The sequence below is a fragment of the Rhodotorula toruloides genome, assembly GCF_000320785.1.
Source record: "Rhodotorula toruloides NP11 unplaced genomic scaffold Scaffold9, whole genome shotgun sequence".
Classification (NCBI taxonomy): Eukaryota; Fungi; Basidiomycota; class Microbotryomycetes; order Sporidiobolales; family Sporidiobolaceae; genus Rhodotorula; species Rhodotorula toruloides.
Genome location: NW_015622969.1, coordinates 578796 through 601180, shown reverse-complemented (window position 1 = coordinate 601180; position 22385 = coordinate 578796). Strand labels below are relative to the sequence as shown.

Sequence of the window (22385 nt, the reverse complement as noted above, 5' to 3'; positions counted from 1 at the left end):
ACAGCCTCCTCCTTGGCTCAACAAAGGCCTCCTCACATGTTTATCGCAAACACCTCAGCCCGGTCAGAGGAGAAGAAAGCCCTCATTGCGCGACCTGTTCCCACGCTGCTCGAGGCCGATACCGCTCACTCCCGCATCTGTGAGCCCGCTTGAGCCGCTCAATCAGCTGAGTGGTATCTTGGCGGCGAGTAGCTTCGCACAAAGCTGTTCGCGAGCCACCAGACGGAGTCGCGCAGGCGGAAACTTCGCTCAACTGATCTGAGGAGCAAGTCGGGCGAGGAACGTGCAGCGATTGTACAGGGTGCGGAGCGACATGCCTGTAGCATCGCCAGTGGATGAGCAGCGATTCTGCCGGCCCAGCTGGGTGGGGGAGGAGTGGCAGGAAGGAAAGGGAGAGCGAGGGAGGTCGACGAGGGGAAGTCCGAAGCGAGCCTTCCAGGCCGTGTAGAGGGAGTTACTACGCGAATTGTGATTGCAGAAATTCCTGGAGAAGTCGTGAGAAACGAGGCGAGGCGGCTACAAGCGAAGGGGAAGAACAGAACGGAGCGGGTGGGTACGAGGCGAGTCCGAGCGACGGAGAGGAGCGTGAAGTAAGGCAAAGATGCGGTTCCGACGTGAGGGGAGAGTAAGAAGCGCGAGTGGGAGTGGTGGGTATGGGGAAGGGGGAAGGAGGAGTGGATGAAGCGAGGTGCTTGCTTTACGCGACGAGCGGGCGACGCTCGTCGTCCGTGCCGAGCGAGACGCCGCGGTCACCGGCGAAGGTGAAGTAGAGCGACTGCGGGAGCAGAGGACATTGGTCAGTACACCAGCCGAGGCGGGTGAGAGGAGACGAATCTCACCTTGACGATCGAGAGGAGCGAGACGATGAAGCCAGCGAGGGCGCAGTAGCGGATAACGTCGTCCCTCTGGGCGTCGTAGATGCCGTAAAGGGTGAAGGCGAGGACGGCAGCTCCGGCAACGTCACCCTCGCGCGAGCGGAAGGCGTAACCGATGGCGGTGAGGGCGAGGAAGGCTTCGGCCGCGACGACGAGGATGCGGCTGAGAACCGAGGGGTGGGTGTGGTGGTTGCCGCTGCGAGAGGATCGCCGCAAGCTCGATGTCAGCCTCGGGCCAAGACGCGCGACTGACGAGCAGTCCCGCCGCCACTCACTGGGTGAAGAGGGCGAAGGCGCTGATGAGGACGAGGACGATCGACCAGGCGTGCCAGAGCGAGAAGGCTGTGAGTAGCGAGAGGTGTCAGTTCAAGCCTTCCCAGGGCAAAGGACGGGCGGATCTCACGGAGGTGGACAAAGACGGTGTCGCCGATGCTCCTCGCCGGGTAGTGAGCCGAGAGCGTGTAGTACGCGGTGCTCACGGTCGAGGCGACGAGGATGGCAAAGATGAGGGCGACGATGTAGTGGCGCGTGACGAAGACGTGGACGAAGATGGCGTTCAGGACACCGATGAGGGGGAAGCGCCAGCCGATGCCGTGGACGACGTCGGTCGAGTCATCGAAGAACTGATAGATGACGAAGCCGAGCAGGAGGACGTCGCTGCGAAGCGAAGAGGAAAGCGAGTCAGCGGGGACACGACGGTTCTCCCGACTGCGCACACCCGACTCACATGATGGTCCAGGTGTAGAAGACATAGTCGGCGGGGGTGAAGTAGGTATCCCTGCCGTAGCTGTGCGGCGTGAAGGCCCTGCGAGTGCGAGAGAAGAGGCGAGAGGGTCAGCGGGATCTCCAACTCGCGCAGCTGGACCGCCTCGCCACGCACGAGTAGATGTTGGAGGAGAAGAGGAACGCAAAGGTCAAGACGTTGACGATCTGTGTGCGCGGGAAGGGTCAGCCAACTCGGGTGCACATGACGGGTCCTCGGCAGCGGCCAGAGTGCAGACAGCGGGGAGGGGCAGATCGGCAGCGAGTCGAGACTGACCTTGAGCGGGAGGTGGTCGTTCCTGCGGGCCAGGCGAAGCTGTCAGCGTGCGTTGCTGCGAGGGTGTGCGCCAACTCTCGGCGATGAGGACGCGGAGGAGGGAAGAGCGTCGCGCGGAGAACGGTGAGCGCACCAGTGGTTGGTGGACGGCATCGTGAGTGTCGTTGCTGGTGCTCTCGAGACTTGGACAAGCGCAAGCGGTGAGTGAGAGAGCGCAACCAAGGAGTTCGCCACGAGGGGACGAGGTGGGGAAAGGGCGTCACTCGCTTTCTCGCGTGCAGGGAATGCCGAACTGCGGCCAGCTGAGCTTGTTCTGACGAGAGCAGTACGCAGCGCCAAGCTTCACAGGAAGAGGCGAGCGGGAGGCGGTCCTCCTCGACCCGCGAGGTGTGTAAATCGTTCCTGCTCGGTGCTAGACAGCTACAGGATCTGCTACAGGTTCTACAGGATGCAGTGAAGCGAGGGAAAGTTCGACGACCGAGGGCGAAGGGGAAGGCGGGGCGATACAAGCGACAAAGTGCGAACAATCCTATCTACAGCTGTGTATCACGTCCACCGAGACTCACTTGCTCCGCTGCTGAGCCTCCTCCACACCCTTGTCGTTCCGTCGTCGCTCCTCAGCCTCGGCTTGTCGTTGCGCGGACGTCTTGAAGCCAGGAAGGGGAAACATGTCGTAGATGCGTTCGGCGGGAGTCGCGAGCCCGAACTGCTGTCGGTCACCGTACTTGTGTGTCGAGCCTGGGCGCCGGCGAGGAGCGTTAGCGACTCGTACGAAGCGAGAGCGAGAGTGAAAGGCGAAGCGCACCCCGCGTCACGCCAACCACGCTGCCTGTCTCGCGATCCACCACAGGTCCTCCGCTACTCCCCGGCGTAGGCGTACAGCTGATCATCATCGACTGCAGCGTGTCGTACGTACCCACCTCGGCCGTCCGTCCGATCGGGTCACGGTACTCGCGCACTTCTCCCTCGAACCATTCTCGCTCGGGTAGCTTCTGCAGTTTACGTCGGAGACGGGAGAGGGGGTTGAGGTAGCGGTGGACAGAGATGGCTGTCGAGGTAGGAGAAGGATACGGATTGATCGGAAGTGGGCGGAGAGGGCGGACTGGGAGGGCAGAGGGATTGATCGGGGCGGGAGATAGCCGGAGAAGGAGAAGGTCGGACTCGCTGAGTGACGAGACGAGGGAAGAGACGGTGTAGACGTGGCCGGACGAGGCAAGGACGAAGGTCGCGGAGGGGATGTCGCTCGCTGGTGGGACGAACTTGGCCATCTGCGCGGTCAAGTCCGGTCAGTTCGCCTCCACTGACATCAGAACAGTAAGACGACTCACTGAAGCCAACGTATGCGCACAAGTCAAGATCATCTGCCCCTCGCCGTCCTGCGTCCTGCCAATCGCGAATCCCGAGCAGATGCTGACCCGGGTATCCCGCCCGCCCATCACGTGGGCTACGACAACCACGCCGTCCTGCTCCTCCTGCCCTGCAACTGCACCATCCTCAAGCCCAGCCCTGCCGTCCAGTCGAATCCGTCGCGAAGGCGGAGGCGTCGGTTCGTACTCGAGTGCGGTTCCCTCGACAACTTCGCCCTCGCGCTCGCGCTGTTGCTGTAACAGCGTCTGCAACGTCGCCCAATCCTTCTGTACGGGCGGCTGAAGCATCGCGCCCTCCTGTCCTCGCCCCACCTGGGCTCGCTCCTCGAGCTGCGAGAGCGTCCTCAGGAGGAAGAGGTCCAGCGCGACAGCCGATGCAAGCTCGTCCGAGCCTTGCTGGCTGGTCTGAGCGGCAGCACGGTCCCCAGCAAGCGGTCCTCGCCCTTTTCCTCCGTCATCGGTCCAAGTCGTCTTGCCGGCCTTGTGAGCGGCCTCGGGCGTCGCAGCCTGTGCTGGTGCGTGTATACCATCTTTCTCCCTCCGAGTTGGTCCTGACAGGCCTGGCGGACGCGGTACACGGGTGTACGAGGGCGATGAGGGCACCGGCTTTGGCGGCGGAGGAGGGGCGGTAACGGGGAGATCGGGGCTGATGGAGAGGTGCGAGTTGACGAGACGGGCGTTCTGTCGAGAAGCAGAGTGCAGCAGGCGCACTTTCGAGACCGTCCGCAGTGTCATGGTCAATGGCGGAGCGAGAGTTGCGGCTCTTCCTCCTCCCGCTCACGCCTCTTCGCGTCATTCATCGCTGCGGGATGGTAGTACTCGCCTGGTTGACGCTTGCTTCTTGCTCTTGCCGTCCAGCCAGCTCGCACGCTCCCAGCTGCTGTGCCCGCGATGAACGGTCCTGCTCCTCCTCCATCCGCCCCGCCTGCTCTCACTGCTCCCGCTCAGGCTCAAGAGGGTGTTGAAGCGACCAGACCTTCCTCTGTGACGGCGGTCGACTGGGCGGACACAGCTGGACCAACGCACGAGACGCACGACCCTTCACCCCGCCCTTCTACCGACTCGACTCCCCCTCGAAACCGCTTCTCCCTCGACAAGTTCCGCCGACCGGTGCATCCAGGTCATACGGATAATGAGGGAGCGGTGGGACGCCAGGCGAGGATGCTGTACGCCCTCATTACGGGCTTAGTCCCTCCCCCTCGTCCACCCGTCAAGAAGTTCTCGCTGCCCTCGCTCGTCCCGGCGCACCTGAGCCGCGACAACGGATACACGCCTGTGTTGGTCACCCAGCCCTCTGCAGCAGGCGCGCAAGTCACGCCGGAACATGCACTCGGGCGCCGGGCGAGAGCAGGGGATTCGCCGAGACCTGTTCCGATTGTCAAGCCAAAGGCGCTGAAGAAGCTCAAGGCGGATCTTCTCGATGCCGTGAGCTGCTCACTGCTTCTCTGCTCCGACCTGGACGCTGATGGACGCCATCGAACAGGACAAGGCGAAGCGAATCGTCTCGGATCTCAAGCGTATGGACGCTCCCGTTGATAACCCTGTCTTGGAAGCCGACGAGCAGTCCTCCGAGCCGGAACCGTCCTCGACTCTCCATGTCCTCGCTTCTCGCGGCTACGCCCTCCCCCCGCTCGACTCGACTCCCACCGTCTCCGCCGTCTCACTCCCGCCCGTCTCGCCAGGCGCTCTCGCAGGTCTCGCAGGAGCTCAGAGCGGCGCCTTCGAGCTGCTCGCCGACATGACTGGCGCTCTGATTGGCAAGAGCGGAGCGCATCAAGGCGTTTTTGTCCCGCCTGTCGACAGGATCAGCGTGTTCGTCTGTGTGTAGCCCGCTTCGCCTCTGTCGTAGGCTGAGCTTCAACACTGCTTGCGTTGGCAGACTGGTGGGGCTTCGAGCTGTCCATTCCTCCGGCAACGATCAAGACGCTCTCGTCGGTCGCCTCCGTCCAGCAAACTTTCATGACCTTCCTACAGGCCTTTGTGATCGCTGGCGGTGAGATCCACGACCTCTCGTGTCGTCTCGACCGATCGACGTCGACGGACGGCACTGACCAGATGACTGGGTTCGCAGGCGCACCGGAACTCGCGCCTTTCATCCGCTACATCGCCTCGTACTGCGACATGGAATGGTCGGCCATCAAGGCGCAGGACAGAGGTGTGTGACGCTCAACATTGACTTAAGTTAGTAGCTGAGGATTGACGCACAGTGACTGACTTTCCATTTTCACGCAGGTCACGGCATCGTTCTCGCCGCAACATGGCTTCTTCCTGTCGTGCGTTGCTCATCTCCGACATCTCTGTGAAACGACAGTGCAGCACTGACTCTCGCTTCTGCCAGGCCCTCGTACCTCGCCCGTGGGACTTTCCCGTCTCCCTTCCTTCGCCTCATCCGCCCCGCAAGCTCGGCACGACCTGAGCGATGCTTGATCCTTTCACCTGCGAGGTCTCTTGAGTCCACTTGAAGCACTCGATGGCCAGGCAGACCCGCTCTCTTCCTGTCGCCTCTGTCTGGATCGTTCGCGTCCCTGTCCGGCCGTCTCTTCCCCTGATTAGTTCCCCTTTGTACTGCCTAGTTGTATACCCGTATCTATCGACAACCAGTCCCTCGATAAGCCCTACGAAGCGAGTCCTGGGAGTTGCTGTTCGTCTCGCACCGCCTCAACAAGCTTGGACGAGTTGCTCATCGCTCTGCCTCACACAACCGCACCTGCTGCAGCGATGGCACCCGCCAAGCGTGCATCGAGCACGACAGACCCGAAGCCGCGCAAAGTCAAGAAGCCCCGGACGCGCAAGGGCAAGCAGCGCGACGACGACGCTGCCGATGAACCACAGGCACTCGGGTCGACCTCGCTCCTCGCGCGGCATGCCAAGGCGCACGAGAAGGACGAGACAGAGCTCCAGCTGGAGGAGGCCGTCTTTGGCAAGCGGAGCGGGCAGCAGGAGGCGGACTTGTACGGGCTCGCCGAGGAGGACTTGCAGGGGAGCAGACGGGACGGGGACTTCATTGACGAGGTGGACTATGAAGACGAGGAGGACGAGGAGACTGGTCTTGAGCGGCTGAGGGACGAGAACGTGCGTCCACCGTCCTTTCGCTGGAGGTAGCCCCGCTGACCCCGCTCGTCCCGACAGCTCTTCTTCGTTGACGTCCCGCCTACTGCTTCTACTTCCGCCGCCGACCCTGCACAAGTCCCACTGCCCTCTTCACCCTCCGGCTCCTTCGCCAAGTTCGACTCGGAGGATGAGGGCGCCAGCGAGGAGGACTCGGAGGAGGAGGACCATCAAGTCTCTGCGCCCAAACCTGCTATGCGGACGCGCAACTTGCGACAAGCAGCATGGTTCGACCCGGCGGACGAGGAGCTGCAAATCAGCTTGCAGGGGGAGAAGCGGTTGCGGAAGTTGCGGGATGCGGCGGCGGAGGATGTTGTGAGCGGGCTCGAGTACGAGAGCAGGCTTCGGAGACAGTGCGTTTATCGGCATTTGCTCTCTTCCATTGTCGCTGAATCCGTCATTCCGCAGATTTGAGAAGCTCCACCCTCCGCCTCAATGGGCCGTCGAGGCGCGACGGAAAGTGCTTCGTCGGCGGGCTGCGCAGGCGCAACACGGCGGCAATGCGGCTCTCTTGTTGGACTCGGACGTCTCGGACGCGTCGGATGAGGAGGGCGACAGCGCGGACGAGAAGGACGAGGCGGACGATCTGTTCAGGAAGGCGACTGTCGGCGGGAAGGGTGGGAAGAAGGTCAAGGGCGGACGGCTTGAGCCTGGGGAGATTGATATCGAGCGAGTGCGGGACGCGAACCAGCACGAGCAGAAATCGGTTCGTTCCGTTTAGTCCTCCTCCTCCGAGACTCCAGCTAACATCGGCCTGTTCGCAGGGCGCCGTCGTCGAGGTTGGCTTCCATCCTCGCGCGCAGGTCCTCTTCTCCGCCACATCCGATCGCCGCCTTCGACTCTTCCAAATCGACGGCACCGACAACCCCCTCCTTCAGACTCTCCACCTCCCCGAACTTCCCATCTTGAACGCCGCCTTCCACCCCTCCGGCTCGTCCATCCTCCTCACCGGCTCCCGACCCTTTTTCCTCTCGTACGACCTCCAGACCGGTCAGACTCTGCGCTCGCCTCGCGGCCTGCTCAACGCCGGTCTCGGCGGGTCGGACAAGGCATCGACTGGCGGGTCGGGCGGCATGGAGCGTTTCCGCTTCTCGCCTGGCGCAGGAGACGTCCTTGCAGTCGGGGGACGACGAGGCTACGTCCACCTCGTCGACTGGAGCAGCAGCGGTGTCAGTCGAGGCGGACAGGTTATTGGCGAGGTCAAAATGAACGTCTCCGTCAAAGGTATCGCCTGGCAGCGTGACGGGAGGGAGCTGCTCACGCTCGGCGAGGACAGCGAGGTGTATGTCTGGGATGTTGGGACGCGCAAGTGTGTTGACCGGTGGCGGGACGAGGGCGGGTTTGGCTCGGTCGCGCTCGAGACGAGCAGGGACGGCGCATGGACTGCCGTCGGGTGCGTACAAACCCTTGTGATCTTGCTCACCGCATGAAGCTGACAGGCTGATCAACATGCAGCTCGACGACTGGCATCGTCAACCTGTACGACGCTTCTTCTCGCGGCACGTATGCCCAGGGCGCTGAGCGCAAGGCGAAGAAGGCGGTTGAGAACCTCGTCAGCACGGTCTCAACGATGCGCTTCAACCACGATGCACAGCTCGTCGCGCTCGCGAGTAAGACGAACAAGGACCAGCTCAAACTCGTGAGTTCTGCCTGCACCGAATGCGCACAGCTTCCCTCGCTCACTGGTCGCTCCCGCAGGTCCATCTCCCGACGTGCTCAGTCTACCAGAACTGGCCGACTCAGCAGACTCCGCTCCACCACGTCACCTGCGTCGACTTCTCCAAGGGCAGCGAGTGGCTCGCGGTCGGAAACCAGCGCGGCAAGGTCCTGTTGTACGAGGTCAAGCAGTTTGCGCGCGGGAGCAAGGGACGGGTGCGCCGGTAGTCTCGTTTCGTTACCGCAACTCGCACTTTGCACAGGGACAATTGAGATAAGAAACGCTCTCTCACGCTACGACGCTGCCCGCCGTTGCCGAACCACTTGCCGCTCTGCTCGCGCTCCAGCATCGGCTCCCCCTTCAAGGTCTCGCCTTCCTCCGCCAGCTTCTGCTCTGCCTCCTCCGCCGGCACAGCCCTCGACCGCCCGCTCCTCGTCGTCGAAATCGTCAGCTCGCGCTCCAGCTCATCCATCAACCTCGTCGACTCGCTATCGTCCGCCAGGATCACATCGTCTTCGTCCTCTTCCTCCTTGACAACCGGTGCCTCCTGCGCTGCTGGCTTGACCTCCTGCTTCGACGCCTCGCCTTCGACTTTCGCGACCTGGCTTGGCCGGCGCTCGACGGTGAAGAGTACGCCGTCGCTCGTCAGTTGCGGCGCAGGCGTGGCCGTCTCGCCTCCTCGACTGGCCGTCTTCTCCTGCTCCGACGGCGGAAGAGGCGGAGTGGGCACCAGCGTCGGCGTCTTTGCGCTCTGGCCTTCTCCGTCCGGCTGATTGCGCAGGACAGCTTCGGTCGTTGAGAGCGCGGGACTGGGCGAAGTCGCGAGCGTGAGGGCCGGCGGGTTGATCGCGTTGGGACCGGCGAAGGGCATGAACGAAAGGCGAGGGGAGAAGGTTAGGTTTTCGCCGACGGAGGGAGGAGAGACGCTTGTCGGGAGAGTAGGACGCGGGGAGAACGTTGAGGAGACGGGCGGAAGAGGAGGGAGAGTTGGCGGCGGCGGCGCAGGAGGGTCGTAGGCTGCTGACGGCGGGTATGTCGGCCGCGCCTCGTCTTCCTCTGCTCCGGGCGATGGAAAGCGCGCGATTGGCGCTGCGCGCTTGATCAACGAGACCTCTTCCTCCTCGCGCCTGTCGCGGTAGTCGTCGTAGGTCGATTCGCCACCGATCGTCGATCCTACGACGCTCCCGTGCCCAATCGACGACTGTACCTCCTGTTCGTACTCCTCGCGCGTCGCAGCACCAGGCCAACTCGACTCGACCGGCACCCTTCCATCCACTCCCTTTCCCTTCGCATATTCGTGCCCAACTCCATCTTTCTCAAAATCCGCATCCGCGTCGAAGACCGTCTCAGCGCCAGGAGCGTAGGCCTCGTCGATGTACGTCGATGTACCGAGGAAGAGCTTGCGAGGGGGTTGGTAAGGCTGTGAGGAGGGAGGGGTGGAGAAGAATGACTCGGCGAAGGAGTGGCCGGCTCGCAGGCGCTTGATCCCGCGGATCAGGATGTAAGGGGTGACGATGAGGGGTGGGATACCGGCGAGACTGCGGGTGGAGGATCGTGAGCGGGAGCAGCGTGGCAGGCAGAGGAAACGGAACCCGCATCCAGTGGATGATTCTCAACCACCCCGGCACGCTCTTCCCAGCAAACTCCTTATACTCCTCGAACCCCCACATAACCTGCAGCCCACCCACCGTCAACAGTCCAATCCCGACACCCATGTGCAACCAATTCGCGGCCCTGCGTTTGGGCGGCGGAGCAGGCAGGCCGGACGAGGTGGCGAAGGATGTGACGGCTTGGTGGCGCGAGTGCGCGTAGTATCCTAGCGCGAGTTGGAGGATTAGGACGCCCAGGAGGACGAAACCGGTGGTCTGCCGCAAGGACGGTCAGTTGCAGGACAGGATGAGGCGGTAGTGTGTTGACTCACGCGGTGCTTGTCGTACACTCTGGCGCAATCGTCCATAGAAGCCGCTATGACAACCACCACGACTGCGAGGGTCTGCTCAACCGTCGAGGTCAGCAAGACCTCGAGAAAGAGGGAAACGTTCCGACCGTACGACTGTCGGCACAGTGACCATGGCCTGAATCTTCCAGTGGAGCCTGAACCACAACCCGTTGCTCCAGCCCTTCCCTACGGCCGCAACGATCGCAGCAGCCGGCGCAACGACCTGGAATGCAAGAACGCCCAGCATCCCTGTCGAAGGGGGGTCAACTCTGGACTCGCGGCTTCGCGAGAGGAGTGGGCGCACCATGCAAAGCTATCAACGTCGCATAGCGTCCGGCGGTAGCTTCTTGAGCGTCGGTGGGAGCCTGAGAGCCTAGCGCTGAGTGGTCCCAGCGAGCGACGAGATCAGGCGGGGTGGGCGAGGCAACGGCTGAGACGGCAAGCAACAAGCATGCAAGTAGCGTCATGTCAGCTCGAACAACGAAGGCGAGCAGTCGATAAGTTAGAGGAGGAGCGAGGGTGGGAGCGTCCGGAAAGTCCACGGACCAGGAGGTGCCTCCTCTCGCCTTCGCCCTTCCTCCTCCTCCGCAGGTTCCTTGTGCAAACAACCTCCAACGAGGGTCGCATCCTCGACTCGCTCATCCAGCGCTAGCAAGAGCGCGTGCAGAGTCGCTCTTTGCCTTGACCTTCCTAAGCGGACGGGACAAGGATGAGGGCAGGTCATGGCGTAGAAGTACGCTGAGAAGGCAGCGAGGACATCGGGAAGATCAGGACGTGGAGGAGCAGCTCGAGCATTGACGGCGACCAACTCAGGGGCGAGAGGAAGGCAGTAAAAGCGGTTCCGAAAATTCATCCCTTCTCCCCAAGGCCCTCCTGCCATTCACCGGTAGTCTCCAGAAGAAAGAAAGCGTTCTCAACAGCCTGTCGCCCGACAAGCCCGTCCCCGCAAGCTGAAGGAAGCGAAACAATCAAGGTTGCCGGCGATAAGGGGGGTGGGAGGGGTCGAAGTCGGAGGAGGAGGCGAGTGTCGGTCGTCCACGGCAGCGGGGGTGCTGGCGGGCAATGCATCGGACTCAGCTGGGCCATCTCAGCCCTCTCGCACTGTGCTCGTCCGCCCACGAAGCCGATGTCGCGTGTTGTGGCCATGCGAGATAGGAGGTGAGCGAGGCGGCGAAGGAGGAGGGCGCGAGCAGCCGGGCGAGTTCTGGCGGGTATCAACGTGACCAGTAGTATCCTGCTAGAGTGTGCCAGCCCTCGCCAGCTGCCCCTGTGGTGGTTGTTGCTGTCCGAGGTTGCTCCACTCGCCGTCGTCGCATCTCGTCTCCTTCGCAACTCGCTCACGGCTCACTCGCACGGGGCACGCGCTGCCTGACGATGGCGTACCCGGCTACAGCCACTCACTTGAACCACAGGTCAGCCGCCCCGTCCAACTCGCGCGCCCGCATGACCTCGCCTCGTTCACCCAGCCCCAGCCAGCCCGCTTTCGACGGCACCACCCACCGCGAGCGAGGGGCGCTCGATGGACCGCGCGAGCACGTCGCTGACCCTTATCGTTGCCCGTGACAACAGCTCGCAAGGCCCTGCGCCCGTCCCCATCGCCCACTCTCACTCTCACCCCTCGGATCAGCACCCGCACACCGGCGGGCACGCCGCGTCCCAGGGAGGCGGAGGGCAGATCCCCATCGGCGCACAGGCGAGCTCGGCGACCAGCGTCTCGTTCGAGAGCGTCTTCACCGACGAGGAGGAGAAGCTGAGCGACTACGAGGCGGGAGGCTACCACCCTGTCCGCATTGGAGACGTCTACGGGCCGAACGACCGCTATGTTGTGGTGCGCAAGCTCGGCTGGGGCCACTTCTCGACCGTCTGGTGCGTCCTGCCGTGCACGCTCGCCTCGCTCTCTCCGCGGGTCATGCTGACCCTTTCCGTCCTCCCCACTCGGCCAACGCTGATCTTTCTTCCAGGCTTGCACGGGACACAACGTACGTTACCGTTCACTCTCCCTGAGGCGTACTCGGGCGGGGCGGGCGAATTCTTCGAGGGCGCGGCGCGAGCCGTCATGTCTCGCACGCGCGAGGAGATGTCGCGCCGCTCGACCGCCAAAAAGGGGTCGACAGACTGGCCTCGCCTGCTGCTTTATACTGACCCTGCTTCTCGCACACAGCGTCAACAAGCATGTCGCGCTCAAGGTGGTCAAGTCGGCGACGCACTACACCGAGACGGCGCTCGACGAGATCAAGCTCCTCCAGCGGGTGGTCGAGTCGAACCCGGCGCACCCCGGCCGACGACACGTCGTCTCGCTCCTCGACCACTTTACGCACCGAGGACCGAACGGCACGCACGTCTGCATGGTCTTCGAGGTGCTCGGCGAAAATTTGCTCGGGTTGATCAAGCGGTATCACCACCGCGGCGTGCCCGACCACATCTGCAAGCAGATCGCCAAGCAGGTCCTCCTCGGACTCGACTACATCCACCGCGAGTGCGGCATCATCCACACCGACCTCAAGCCCGAGAACGTCCTTATCTGCATCGACGATGTCGAGGCTGTCGTACGCGCCGAACTCGAGACTTCGCCCGCCGCCGTACCGACCAAGATGATTGGTGTACCGCCGTCTCAGCCGCGAGGAGGCGCCCAGACGCCTCGAGCAGACACCGTCTTCATCACCGGCTCGCAACCGCTTCCTTCGCCCAGCAGCAGCTACGGCACGAGCCCAGTCATCGAGAAGCTCGCGTTCCAGATGAGCAAGATCTCGGATTCAGGCGGGTCGTACGTCGGGAGTATCAAGAAGCAGGGCGAGATGACGGCGACGACGGCGGACGACGTGGGCGAGCAGATGGCGGGCGTGCAGTTGGCGGACATTGGAGCGAAGCAGGCGGCTCCTGCGGCACCGAACAAGGGCCCGTCCCTTCTCTCGCAACAAGCCGCCGCCGCCGCATCGAACTCGCAGGGCCAGCCCGCATCCACCTCCACCTACTTCCCCCAAGCCTCCTCCGACCCTTCCGCCTCTCATGTCACCATCACCCCTTCCTCGAACAACAACAACGATTCGGACGTGACGATGCGTTCTCCGCCTCCCGAAGGTGCCGGTTCAATCTCGACCTCCCCTCCCCGACCTATGCCGCACAACCCTCTCCACCCCGCCATCGTCGCCGGCGACCCGAATACTCTCCCTCCTCCCGCGCCGTACGACCCGTCGAGCCTCGAACGCATCACGGTCAAGATTGCGGATTTGGGCAACGCGAGCTGGACGGACTTGCATTTCACGAACGACATCCAGACCAGGCAGTATCGCTCGCCGGAGGCTATCCTGGGCGCGAAGTGGGGAACGGCGGTCGACATCTGGTCCGCGTCGGCGATGGTGCGTTGCGCGAACTCTGCGCCTCCAGCGTACAGGGCTGACGAGCTTCTCGAGCGCAGTTCTTCGAGCTGTTGACAGGCGACTACCTGTTCGACCCCCATCCTGGCACGCGGTACAACAAGGACGACGACCACATTGCGCAGGTCATCGAGCTGCTCGGACCGTTCCCGCGGAGTATCGCGCTCGCGGGCAAGTTCAGCGCCGACATCTTCACCCGGAAAGGTGCGTCCAGCTAATACTCGTCTCATGGACCAAGCTGACGATGAGGTACTCGATACGCAGGCGAGCTGAAGCACATCCACAAGCTCAAGTTCTGGCCGCTCCACTCGGTCCTCCAGGACAAGTACCTCATTCCCGAAGCCGAAGCCAAGCTCCTCGAGTCCTTCCTCCAGCCGATGCTGCACCTCAACCCGGACAAGCGCGCCACGGCTCGCGACATGCTCGACCACGAGTGGCTGCAGGGCGTGATCGTCCAGGGCGAGATTGACTCGCATTTGCTGCAGAATGGCGAGGATGAGCAGGGGCGGGTGACGAGGGTCGAGGATGGGAAGCGGATTGCGAGGGGTATCAGGGGGATGAACCCGGAGAGTCCGGCGGTCGTCAATGGTGCGTGCGGATTACCTTTTGCCGTGACACACCAAGCTGACGAGAGTCGCGCTTCCTTCCAGCCTCAATCATCGACCCGCAATTGGTCAACGCCTTGCGACCGATCGACACCAATCTCAACGTCCACCACACCGATCCTCCTCCGCCTCCTCCGTCGTCCTCGCTCGCACAGCAAATCCGCGCCTGACTCTCGCCCCTTCCCGTCTAGACTTCCTCTCTCCCCAACTCGCTAATACCCGTCGATACCCCATGCTTCTCTCGCCGTCCCCGCCGTAGTCGCCGTTCGCCGTCTCACCTGTCGTACGCCCCCCGGTCAGCGCCGCCCTCTCCTCCTCGTCGCCGTCGGATATCCCTGTACTCTCCCGCCTTCCGCCCGGCCCTCGCCTTCACACTCGCTTCAGCACTTCACCTCCACCTCCCTCGCTCTCGCTCGTTCCGGGAACCACTATCTTCGATGTACATGTTCTATCCCGTTTTGTCTCCTCCTCGCCTCCTCGCTTGTTCGCGTCCATACTTTGTACATGCCCTATCTCTTGCTCTCGTTCTTTCCATCTCTCTCGATACATTACACAGTCTTGCCTTCTCCATCCCGCTATTTCCCTTCGACCCACACCCGCCGCCCGCCCGTCCTCGTCGTCTTCTTTCGTTGAGTTGAGGAGGAGGCAATAGAGCTTGGGATCGTCAACCTCCGGGTCTTGAGAGGTGTCTGTCAGCCTTAGCACGCTTGTAGCAAGCTCAGCTCGTCGACGCCGTCGAAGCTGCTCGCGAGGAAGAGTCGCAGCTCCTCGACCTTCACCGCTTCACCCGCTCACCGCTGAGCCAGCTTGTGCAGTCTAGGACCGAGCTGCTGGACACTCACGAGCCGTTCTCGTACCGTCGGAACACCCTCTCCCCGCCACCGCTCTCCCCCTCAACTTTCTTCGGCACCGCCCTCCTCCTTCACACGGCCTCACCATGGCGACGCAGTACCTCACGCCCTTCGTCGTACCAGGCTACGAGCCACCATCGCCGGATCCCGAGACGGGCGAAGTGCGGACAAAGACGGAGGACGAGCGTCGCGAGATTATTAGCCAGATGAAGCAGATCAGGCTCGTACAGGAGGGCATGGAGAGTCCGGTGGCCAAGGCTGCCATCAGTGGTGCTATGGGTGAGTCTTGGGCTGGCTTGCAGGGCTTGCTGGGTGGTTGAGGCGGACTTTCACCTCCTCGACTCGACCCTTCTGCTCCTCTGCCCAGTCGAGATTGACGTTCCGCTCTTTGCCTCGCAGGATTCGGCATCGGCGCCTTCTTCTCCCTGATGGGCTCGTCCTTCACGATCGAGGACCCGCTGCAGCGAGAACAGTACGCGGGCATGAACACCCGGCAAAAAGCCAAGGTTATCTTCGGCGACATGGGCAAGAGCATGTGGCGGCAAGGCAAGGGATTCGGTATGGTCGGAGCGCTGTACGCAGGGACGGAGTGTATTGTCGAAGGCGTGAGTCCGCACCACAAGCTCCGAACTTTCGTCGCCAGAGTCGCTGACATCCTTCTCGTCTCCCGCAGTTCCGCGCCAAGAACGACATTTACAACTCGATCTACGCCGGCCTGATATCGGGCGCCGTCCTCGCGCGGAACAGCGGTCCTCGAGCGATGGTTCTCGGAGGAATGGGTTTTGCGGCTTTCTCGGCAGCCATCGACTCGTACATGCGCCGGGATACGCCCGACGAGGACGCGTAGATATCGAATCGTCCTTAACTCGGCTGTACGGTTGGCATACCAGCGCAGAGGCAGGAGATTGGCGCATAGAAGGGTATCAGGGTACGTTCGCCAGAGGTGCGGGTGTCTTTCGGTTGTCACTTCTCCCCTTGTTGTATGCCCTAGAGTCTGTTTAGCACACCGCAACTCGCATCTATCGCTTTCGTTGAACTTGGCGAGAAGTCAATCTGCTCCCGAAGTTCCCTCGCCTCTTCCCCTCGCTGTCCTCGCTCGCGCCTCGCTTGCGCGTCCGCTCACGCTTTCGATGGCTCAGCAACAGGTCGGCATGCGTGCTCAGCAGCCGCACCAGCTCGCCAACGCGGTTGCAGGACCGTCCGGCGCTCTCAACGCTGGCGGGGTCCGACTGAAGAAGCGACGCGTGATTGAGCTATCGAGCGACTCGGAGGACTGGGGCGCCGAGACCTGGGACGAAGAACTGCGCCAGCTGGCAGAGGGCGCTTCGCAGGCGAAGAGACGGAAGACGGACCCGCAGGCCTATGCGGGGGTCGACGAAGAGCGGGAGGAACCCGTAGCGGGACCAGCGCCGCGCGAGGACCGTCCGGCACAGCAATCAGCGCCAAAGGACGACCTTGACGAAGCTTGCACGACCATCCTCGCGATCCTCCCCGACGTTGACCTCGCCCATGTCAAACGCCTCTTCCTGCACCAGACCGCTTTCGGGCCAGCAAACGTCGAAGCCGTGCTCGAGGAACTGTTTACGATGGAGGGAGGCTACCCAAAGGCGCCGCAGGAGGAGAAGCGCGTTGACAGGAAGGGAAAAGGGAAGGCGAAAGAGGAGGATGCGCCGTCATCCGACGCTTTCGCCCTCGGTGGTGGACACGTCGACGATGCTGCACGAAGACAGCAGCAGGAGGACGAAGAAGTGGACAAGCGAGGCAAGGTTTGGCTCGACCTGGCGCAGAGGAAACCTCTCGGGAAGAGCTACGAGGACGCGGCGTGAGTTGCACGCCTTCCGCTGCCCCGCTCTTGGCTGCAGATCTGATGTACCGAGCGCTCGCAGACTCACCCGGCTCTATTCCGACTTTCCGCGCATCCAGCAGCACAACATGAAGCGCATGTTCTTCGCCTCCTCCTCCTTCTACGCTCCGACATACATCGCCGCAGTCAAAGCCCAGCGACAGTCCGACGAGGAACGCGGCTGGAAGCTCATGGTCACCGCGCGCAGCGACAAGGGCAAGAACAAGGCGGACTCGCACGCCGAGCTCGAGAAGGAGAGGAACTGGGTCGCCGAGGAGCTGCCTAAGTACCTGGATGCGCAGGAGAGGGTCAAGTTGCGGCAGATGAAGCTCGAGGAGGAGATTGCGTCCGGCGCCTTCTTCGAATGCGGTTGTTGCTTCACCGACACGGCCCTTTCGCAAATCGGTGCGTTCGCCTTTCCTTCGTGCTTCCCTCGCTCTTTCCGCTAACCTCGTAACGCTATCGCAGTCACCTGCACCGAAGGCTGCGGCTTCTGCTTCGACTGCGCCCGCCTCAACGCCGAGAGCCAGATCGGCATGCGGAAACACGTCCTGCCGTGCATGTCGACCGACGGCTGTACGGCCTTCTTCCCCGACATCGAGATGGCGAAGTGCCTCTCAGCCAAGACGCTCGAGACGCTGCACAAGATCAAGCAGGAGAAGGACATTGATGCGGCGGAACTCGAGGGTTTGGAGAAGTGCCCGTGCGTGCTGAGTCTCCCCTCTGAAGCGAGGCTTCCTCTGACCTTGTACACTCCGCAGGTTCTGCCCCTTCGCCATGATCATCGAGAGCCCAGACGAGCGGCTGTTCCATTGTCAGCGCGAGGATTGCCTCGTCGTCAGCTGCAGGCAGTGCAAGAAGGCGCGTCTCGTCGTTTCCCCAACCCATCTCAATACTGACTCGCTGCTCGACCGTAGAAGGACCACCTTCCGAAGACGTGCGCTGAAGTCGACGAGGACGCCAAGCTGAACTCGGTCCACCAGGTCGAGGAGGCGATGTCGGCCGCCCTAATCCGTCGGTGTCCCAAGCCCGGCTGCGGAGAGCCCTATATAAAGGATTCCGGATGCAACAAGATTGTGGGTACTCTCTCATCATACCACGGGCGGAGATTGACGACTTTCTCCGGATTCGCAGATCTGCTCGAACTGCCGCACCCTCTCGTGCTACATCTGCGGCAAGATCGTCGCGGGCTACCAGCACTTCCGCAACGCCGGTACGAACCTCCCTGTGGGCATGCAGGCCGAGGTCGGCTCGACGTGCGACTTGTGGGACGCGACGGAGGAGCGGAACCGGCAGGAGGTGCGTTCGCGCGGCGCTTTCATGCAGTTCGTTGACTCCGCTGACGATCCGCGTCTTTTGTTCTTCCTTCTGTCGTCTCTCGCTCGCCTCCGCCACCGCCCTCCCTCCCGCTCTCGTCGCCGCCTCGCAGGTCGAAGCCGCCCGCATGGCCGCCGAGATCGAGCTCCGCAAGCGCAACCTGCACATCGCCGAAGAAGACCTCGCCAAGCTCAAGATGGGCGACAAAGTCGCCGCCGCGCCGGCCAACATCGCGCATCTCCCTCCACCGCGCGTTGCAGCGTACGAAGCGGCGCTCGAGGCGTATCGTCAGGCTGCGGGTGGGGCGGCCAACAATGCGAATGCGGTCGCGGGGCCGGCGAATCCGCCTGCCGCTGCAGCAGTTGCGCCGCCCGTTCCTCCTCGACCCGTTCGACCTATCCCCGCCAAGAAGGAGAAGAAGGTCAAGAAGCGCGCGTACGGTCTGCCACTCGAGGGCGACCCGGAGGGCCCTCGTCCTCTCCCCTACTTCCCCCTTCCTCCTCGTTACAACCCACCTCCGCCTCGCGTTCCGTTCGTCAACCCGCCTCCGCCTCCGCCTCGCGTTCCGTTCGTCCACCCGCCTGCCCCGCCCGTCCCTCGACCTCGCGACCAGGCGCTGCGAGACGCACAGGAAGCGGCTGTAGTTGCTGCTGCGGCGCTCAAGCGCGCTAGGCAGGCGAGGAAGCAGGTAGAGGATGCGAGGGAGGCGAGGAGGGCGAGGACGCAGGGGAAGAAGTGAGGACCCGTCGACGAGGAGGAGGGAGGGAGGAGTCGCTTGTTCTGTTTCGTCTTTCGTCTTTCGCTCTTCGTGCAAGTTCCGCTGGTCGTACTTCGTTGTTCTGTTCATCTCTCCGCATTGTTCTCTCGCCTCCTCGTTGTTTCTCGTCTCTGCTTTTGCATTGCATGTTCTTGCGCCGTTTCCCACTTCTCGCTCTTATCGGCCCGTCCATTGTGCATGCCCGGGACTCGGGAGGAGCTGAATGAGCGTCCATGGGGAGCTGCATTACGAGTCCTCCAGCAAGACGAACTCTTTTGTCGACCCGTCCGCGCAAACGGAACGGGAGCACCCTTCTCGCTCTTTTTACGTAACCGAGCTCCATTGCTCCAGGCTCAGCGGACTCGGGACCGGTGAAGCCAGATGGGCATCGTAAGAGCCGTACAACGTCGTCGCGGAGCAACTTCACTCGGTGAATGCGAGACAAAAGAACGAGGTGCGGTCTCGCTCGCGATCGCGTGTTCGGGCGTGAGCTTGCTGTCGTGCGTGGAAGAGGTCGTGGATCGCCCCCGTACTCCATCGTCAAAGGGCAAACGCCGAAGGAAGAAGTTCAGCGAGGACGATTGGAGGACGAGGAGCGCGACCAGGAGCAAGCAAGGAGCGCGCAGCGAGCCGTCGGTCGTGAAAGCTGCCTTCGCGACTTCTCCTATCGCGAGTCCTCCGCACAGTACTGGTTATCCCTTGCGTTGCCAGCGGCGGGACGAGCGCGAGGCGAGAAGCTGGCCCCTTGTGCGAGTGTTGAATCGGCTCGCTCCAAGTTGATCAGCTGTCTCACACATGGGCCCGAGTTGCTCGCCGAGCGTGTGGAGGAGGAAACAGTCTTCTCGCCAACAAGCGAGCGAACGGCGCGGGCAGGGGAGCGACACACGCTGCGCTCAAAGGCCACTCGCTCAGCACGACGGGCGAACTGCGTCGAGCACCGCCCAGCTTGCGCAGTCCCGTCTCCCGACCGGACTCTGGCTGGCCTCGCTGCGGACCCCTCGACTTGGCCTCTCGGAGAGGTCAAGAGATCTGCGACCTCCCGCGCGCCGTCACACCCTCGTCCGGGGCGGTGGCGAGGCTTGCAGACGCACACGGGACTGTCCATCCTCGCCGCACACACCCGCACAGGCTAGCTGGACCGCGCGCGAACCGGGTCGGGCGACTCTTCCTCCTCGGACTCTCCACTGTGCGGTTGCGGGGTCGAAAATAAAGGGCGGCATGGCTCGGTGCGACTCTTCCTTCGTCGCCGTCCCCTACCGCACCCCCTCCGCCTCGCCAGACCGCTCAGCGATTCACTCCAAGCCCGCCATGACGGCCGTCGTCGCCGCCCCGCCAGCTCCGACGACCGTTCACAACGCCGCACCGCCCTCGCCTCCTCTCGGACCCATCTCGGCGCTCGCCCTCTTTGCCGCAGAGATGTTTGTCTGGCTGTGGTTTGCCCCGACCAGCGGTGGAGCGGGCGTGGGAGAGGCGGCGACGCCGGAAGACGGTGCGGGACTCGCGCGACTCCAGGTCAAGCCGACGGATCGCTTCCTGCGGTTCTGTCACGAGGTCCTCTCGACGAGTGAGCTCTAATCTCTCTATTGGCGAAGGGAGCGAGGCGCGCAAGGCAGGTTGCGGACGGGGGAGGCCTCCGGAGGAAATGCTGGATACCATCGGGACTTTCTGCGAAGGACGCCAGGCTCGGACGGGACTCGCTGGGCTCGCGAAAGGTGCACAGGCTGACCTTGGTGCTCCCCATGCAGCGCAAGTCTCGCACTCGGTCGTCTTGCTCGCCCTGCTCTTCGTCTCGCGGCTGAAGCAGCGGAACGACATCAAGGGAGCGGCGGGTTCAGAATACCGGCTCGCGGTGACGGCGCTCATGCTCGGCAACAAGATCCTCGACGACAACAGTGCGTCGCCTCCGCCATCCTCGCACTCTCGAACTCTCCCCTCCTCGAACTTTCCTTCTGACACTCTTCTATCGTCCTCCCGCAGCCTACACGGCCCAGACCTGGTCTCAAGTCTCCTCTCTCGAGCTCGTGCGTTTTAGCGGCCTCCTCACCCGATCGAGCCGTCTCGTGTCGGCCGGTCCGAACCCGGGCTGACCTCCTTTCCTCCGCAGAAACCGCTCGTCGCCGGCGAAGCCGAGTTCCTGCGAGGGCTCGACTGGAGCCTGCACGTGACGAAGCGCGACTTTGATGCGTGGCTCAAGCTCCTCGAGGGCCATGTCGCTGCTCGCAATGCCCGGCTCGGAAAGATCCCTGCCCCCTCGAACGGTATCGCGACGCCGTCGCGACGCCGGTCGACCAAGCGGTTGTCTGCGTCGAGGCTTTCGCCTGATCTGCACGCACTCAGAGCGAGCGCCGCGATTCCGCCGCACCTGCAAGCCTCGACCACCGATCCGTTCCTCACGACTGAGGAAGCACGGCGAGTCAAGCCTCGACTGATGGCGCCGGCTTCGACGAACACAACCCCTCGACTCGCCTTTGCCGACTACTCGCTCGCTCCGCCCTATCCCCCGCCGTTCCAGCTTCACGCCTCCGCACCCCTCCCAGTTTACAGCATACCGGCGCCCTCCCGAGATCCGCCACGACCACCACTCGACCTCTCGCCCACAACCACAAGCTCGCAGAAGCGCAACTCGGGTTTCCGAGCAAGCGCGTCGCATGCCTCGGGCGTCAAGCGGAGCGCGGACGACGCGTTCGGGCAGGACCAGCAGCACCCGGCTTACGTCGCGTCGGCGTTGCCGCCGTACGTGCAGGCGCAGGTGCATGGTGGGCAGATGACGCGGTCGTGGAGCGCTGGGCCGACTGCTGCGCCTGGCTCGGTGACGGCGGCGCAGGACACCCTTCAAGCTTCGTCGTCTGCGACTCGACCCCTTCTCCAAGCCCTGTCCTCTTCGCCCACGCGCGACCTCTTCTCGCATCATGTCACGCCTGTTCCGTGGGCGACTACTCCCACTCCCTACGCATCGCGCCCGTCGTCATCCTCTTCCGCCGCGGCCCACCTCCCTCCACTTCAACTCTTTGCTCCGCCCATCCCAACCGGCTTCAGCACCCTCTCCGACTCCTTCTCGCCGCATTACGACCCCGAACAGCACCGGCGCTTGCGGCAAGGCAGCGTCAGCCTCAACTACTACGCCCTTGCAGCGGGCCAAGGGCTCGGGCACCTGCGGCAGACGCTCCCGCCGCCAACTTTGCCCGTCTACCCGTTTGTTTCGGGTGCGAACGCGCAGCAGGCGTATCCGTACCCGTATGGATATGCGCCGCTGTACCCTCTCTCCGTCTCGACATCGACCTCGCCCCTCTCGGCCGGCGCGTCTAGCAACCACCGCTACCCTTCGTACCCGACGCCGACGTCCGCTACCGCCACGAACCCAACAAGCTCGGCGATGGCTCCCTCCTCGTCGATGCACACGAGCAGCGACTCGAGGCGGCTCAGCGGGATGTCAGCGAGCAGTCCACCAGGCTGGGTCCCGCCTTTACCTCTCCCCTCTGCCGCAACCGCTCCTGCCTATCCGTACATCCCTCCCCCTCCAGCAACGTACGGCTACCCGCCTCATCCGTACTGGTCGGCGTACTCGAATGCAGGCGTCCCCGGCGTGTACTGGCAAGGACCCTGAGTCGCATCCCCCTTCCCCTTCCTTCCTCCTCGGTCTCCCAGCATCCTCA

At 63.1% G+C, this 22385-nt stretch overlaps 9 protein-coding genes across 9 annotated transcripts; 6 read left to right on the top strand and 3 right to left on the bottom strand.

Annotated features, from left to right (window-relative positions):
* Positions 1-697: 697 nt before the first annotated feature.
* Positions 698-2067, bottom strand: RHTO_08164 (putative membrane permease; the record flags this gene model as incomplete). The annotated part of the gene is made up of 8 exons (XM_016421818.1): positions 698-775; positions 840-1071; positions 1151-1217; positions 1279-1532; positions 1603-1680; positions 1756-1805; positions 1915-1936; positions 2048-2067. The coding sequence occupies 8 exons, from the start codon at positions 2065-2067 to the stop codon at positions 698-700; spliced, it is 801 nt and encodes a 266-aa protein (XP_016273930.1).
* Positions 2068-2476: 409 nt separating this feature from the next.
* Positions 2477-4016, bottom strand: RHTO_08163 (peptidase cysteine/serine, trypsin-like protein; the record flags this gene model as incomplete). Its single annotated transcript, XM_016421817.1, has 3 exons — positions 2477-2652; positions 2720-3182; positions 3243-4016. The coding sequence occupies 3 exons, from the start codon at positions 4014-4016 to the stop codon at positions 2477-2479; spliced, it is 1413 nt and encodes a 470-aa protein (XP_016273929.1).
* Positions 4017-4172: 156 nt separating this feature from the next.
* On the top strand, positions 4173-5697 carry RHTO_08162 (uncharacterized protein; the record flags this gene model as incomplete). Its single annotated transcript, XM_016421816.1, has 5 exons — positions 4173-4706; positions 4765-5101; positions 5161-5436; positions 5514-5554; positions 5620-5697. The coding sequence occupies 5 exons, from the start codon at positions 4173-4175 to the stop codon at positions 5695-5697; spliced, it is 1266 nt and encodes a 421-aa protein (XP_016273928.1).
* Positions 5698-5999: 302 nt separating this feature from the next.
* RHTO_08161 (WD-repeat protein) lies at positions 6000-8273 on the top strand (the record flags this gene model as incomplete). The annotated part of the gene is made up of 6 exons (XM_016421815.1): positions 6000-6353; positions 6411-6742; positions 6798-7095; positions 7154-7782; positions 7845-8028; positions 8088-8273. The coding sequence occupies 6 exons, from the start codon at positions 6000-6002 to the stop codon at positions 8271-8273; spliced, it is 1983 nt and encodes a 660-aa protein (XP_016273927.1).
* A 61-nt stretch (positions 8274-8334) lies between these two features.
* Positions 8335-10452, bottom strand: RHTO_08160 (cytochrome b561/ferric reductase transmembrane domain containing protein; the record flags this gene model as incomplete). The annotated part of the gene is made up of 6 exons (XM_016421814.1): positions 8335-8377; positions 8523-9584; positions 9667-9911; positions 9968-10039; positions 10098-10234; positions 10290-10452. The coding sequence occupies 6 exons, from the start codon at positions 10450-10452 to the stop codon at positions 8335-8337; spliced, it is 1722 nt and encodes a 573-aa protein (XP_016273926.1).
* A 907-nt stretch (positions 10453-11359) lies between these two features.
* RHTO_08159 (SFRS protein kinase) lies at positions 11360-14134 on the top strand (the record flags this gene model as incomplete). Its single annotated transcript, XM_016421813.1, has 7 exons — positions 11360-11397; positions 11555-11851; positions 11947-11964; positions 12147-13341; positions 13401-13563; positions 13624-13947; positions 14010-14134. 7 exons carry the CDS (start codon positions 11360-11362, stop codon positions 14132-14134), a joined length of 2160 nt encoding a protein of 719 aa, XP_016273925.1.
* Positions 14135-14901: 767 nt separating this feature from the next.
* Positions 14902-15662, top strand: RHTO_08158 (mitochondrial import inner membrane translocase subunit TIM22; the record flags this gene model as incomplete). Its single annotated transcript, XM_016421812.1, has 3 exons — positions 14902-15094; positions 15215-15420; positions 15489-15662. 3 exons carry the CDS (start codon positions 14902-14904, stop codon positions 15660-15662), a joined length of 573 nt encoding a protein of 190 aa, XP_016273924.1.
* A 283-nt stretch (positions 15663-15945) lies between these two features.
* Positions 15946-18714, top strand: RHTO_08157 (zinc finger, C6HC-type protein; the record flags this gene model as incomplete). Its single annotated transcript, XM_016421811.1, has 7 exons — positions 15946-16637; positions 16702-17063; positions 17127-17361; positions 17420-17495; positions 17576-17734; positions 17793-17957; positions 18088-18714. The coding sequence occupies 7 exons, from the start codon at positions 15946-15948 to the stop codon at positions 18712-18714; spliced, it is 2316 nt and encodes a 771-aa protein (XP_016273923.1).
* Positions 18715-19950: 1236 nt separating this feature from the next.
* On the top strand, positions 19951-22336 carry RHTO_08156 (protein of Cyclin PHO80-like family; the record flags this gene model as incomplete). Its single annotated transcript, XM_016421810.1, has 4 exons — positions 19951-20296; positions 20478-20624; positions 20710-20753; positions 20837-22336. The coding sequence occupies 4 exons, from the start codon at positions 19951-19953 to the stop codon at positions 22334-22336; spliced, it is 2037 nt and encodes a 678-aa protein (XP_016273922.1).
* Between the last annotated feature and the right edge of the window lie 49 nt (positions 22337-22385).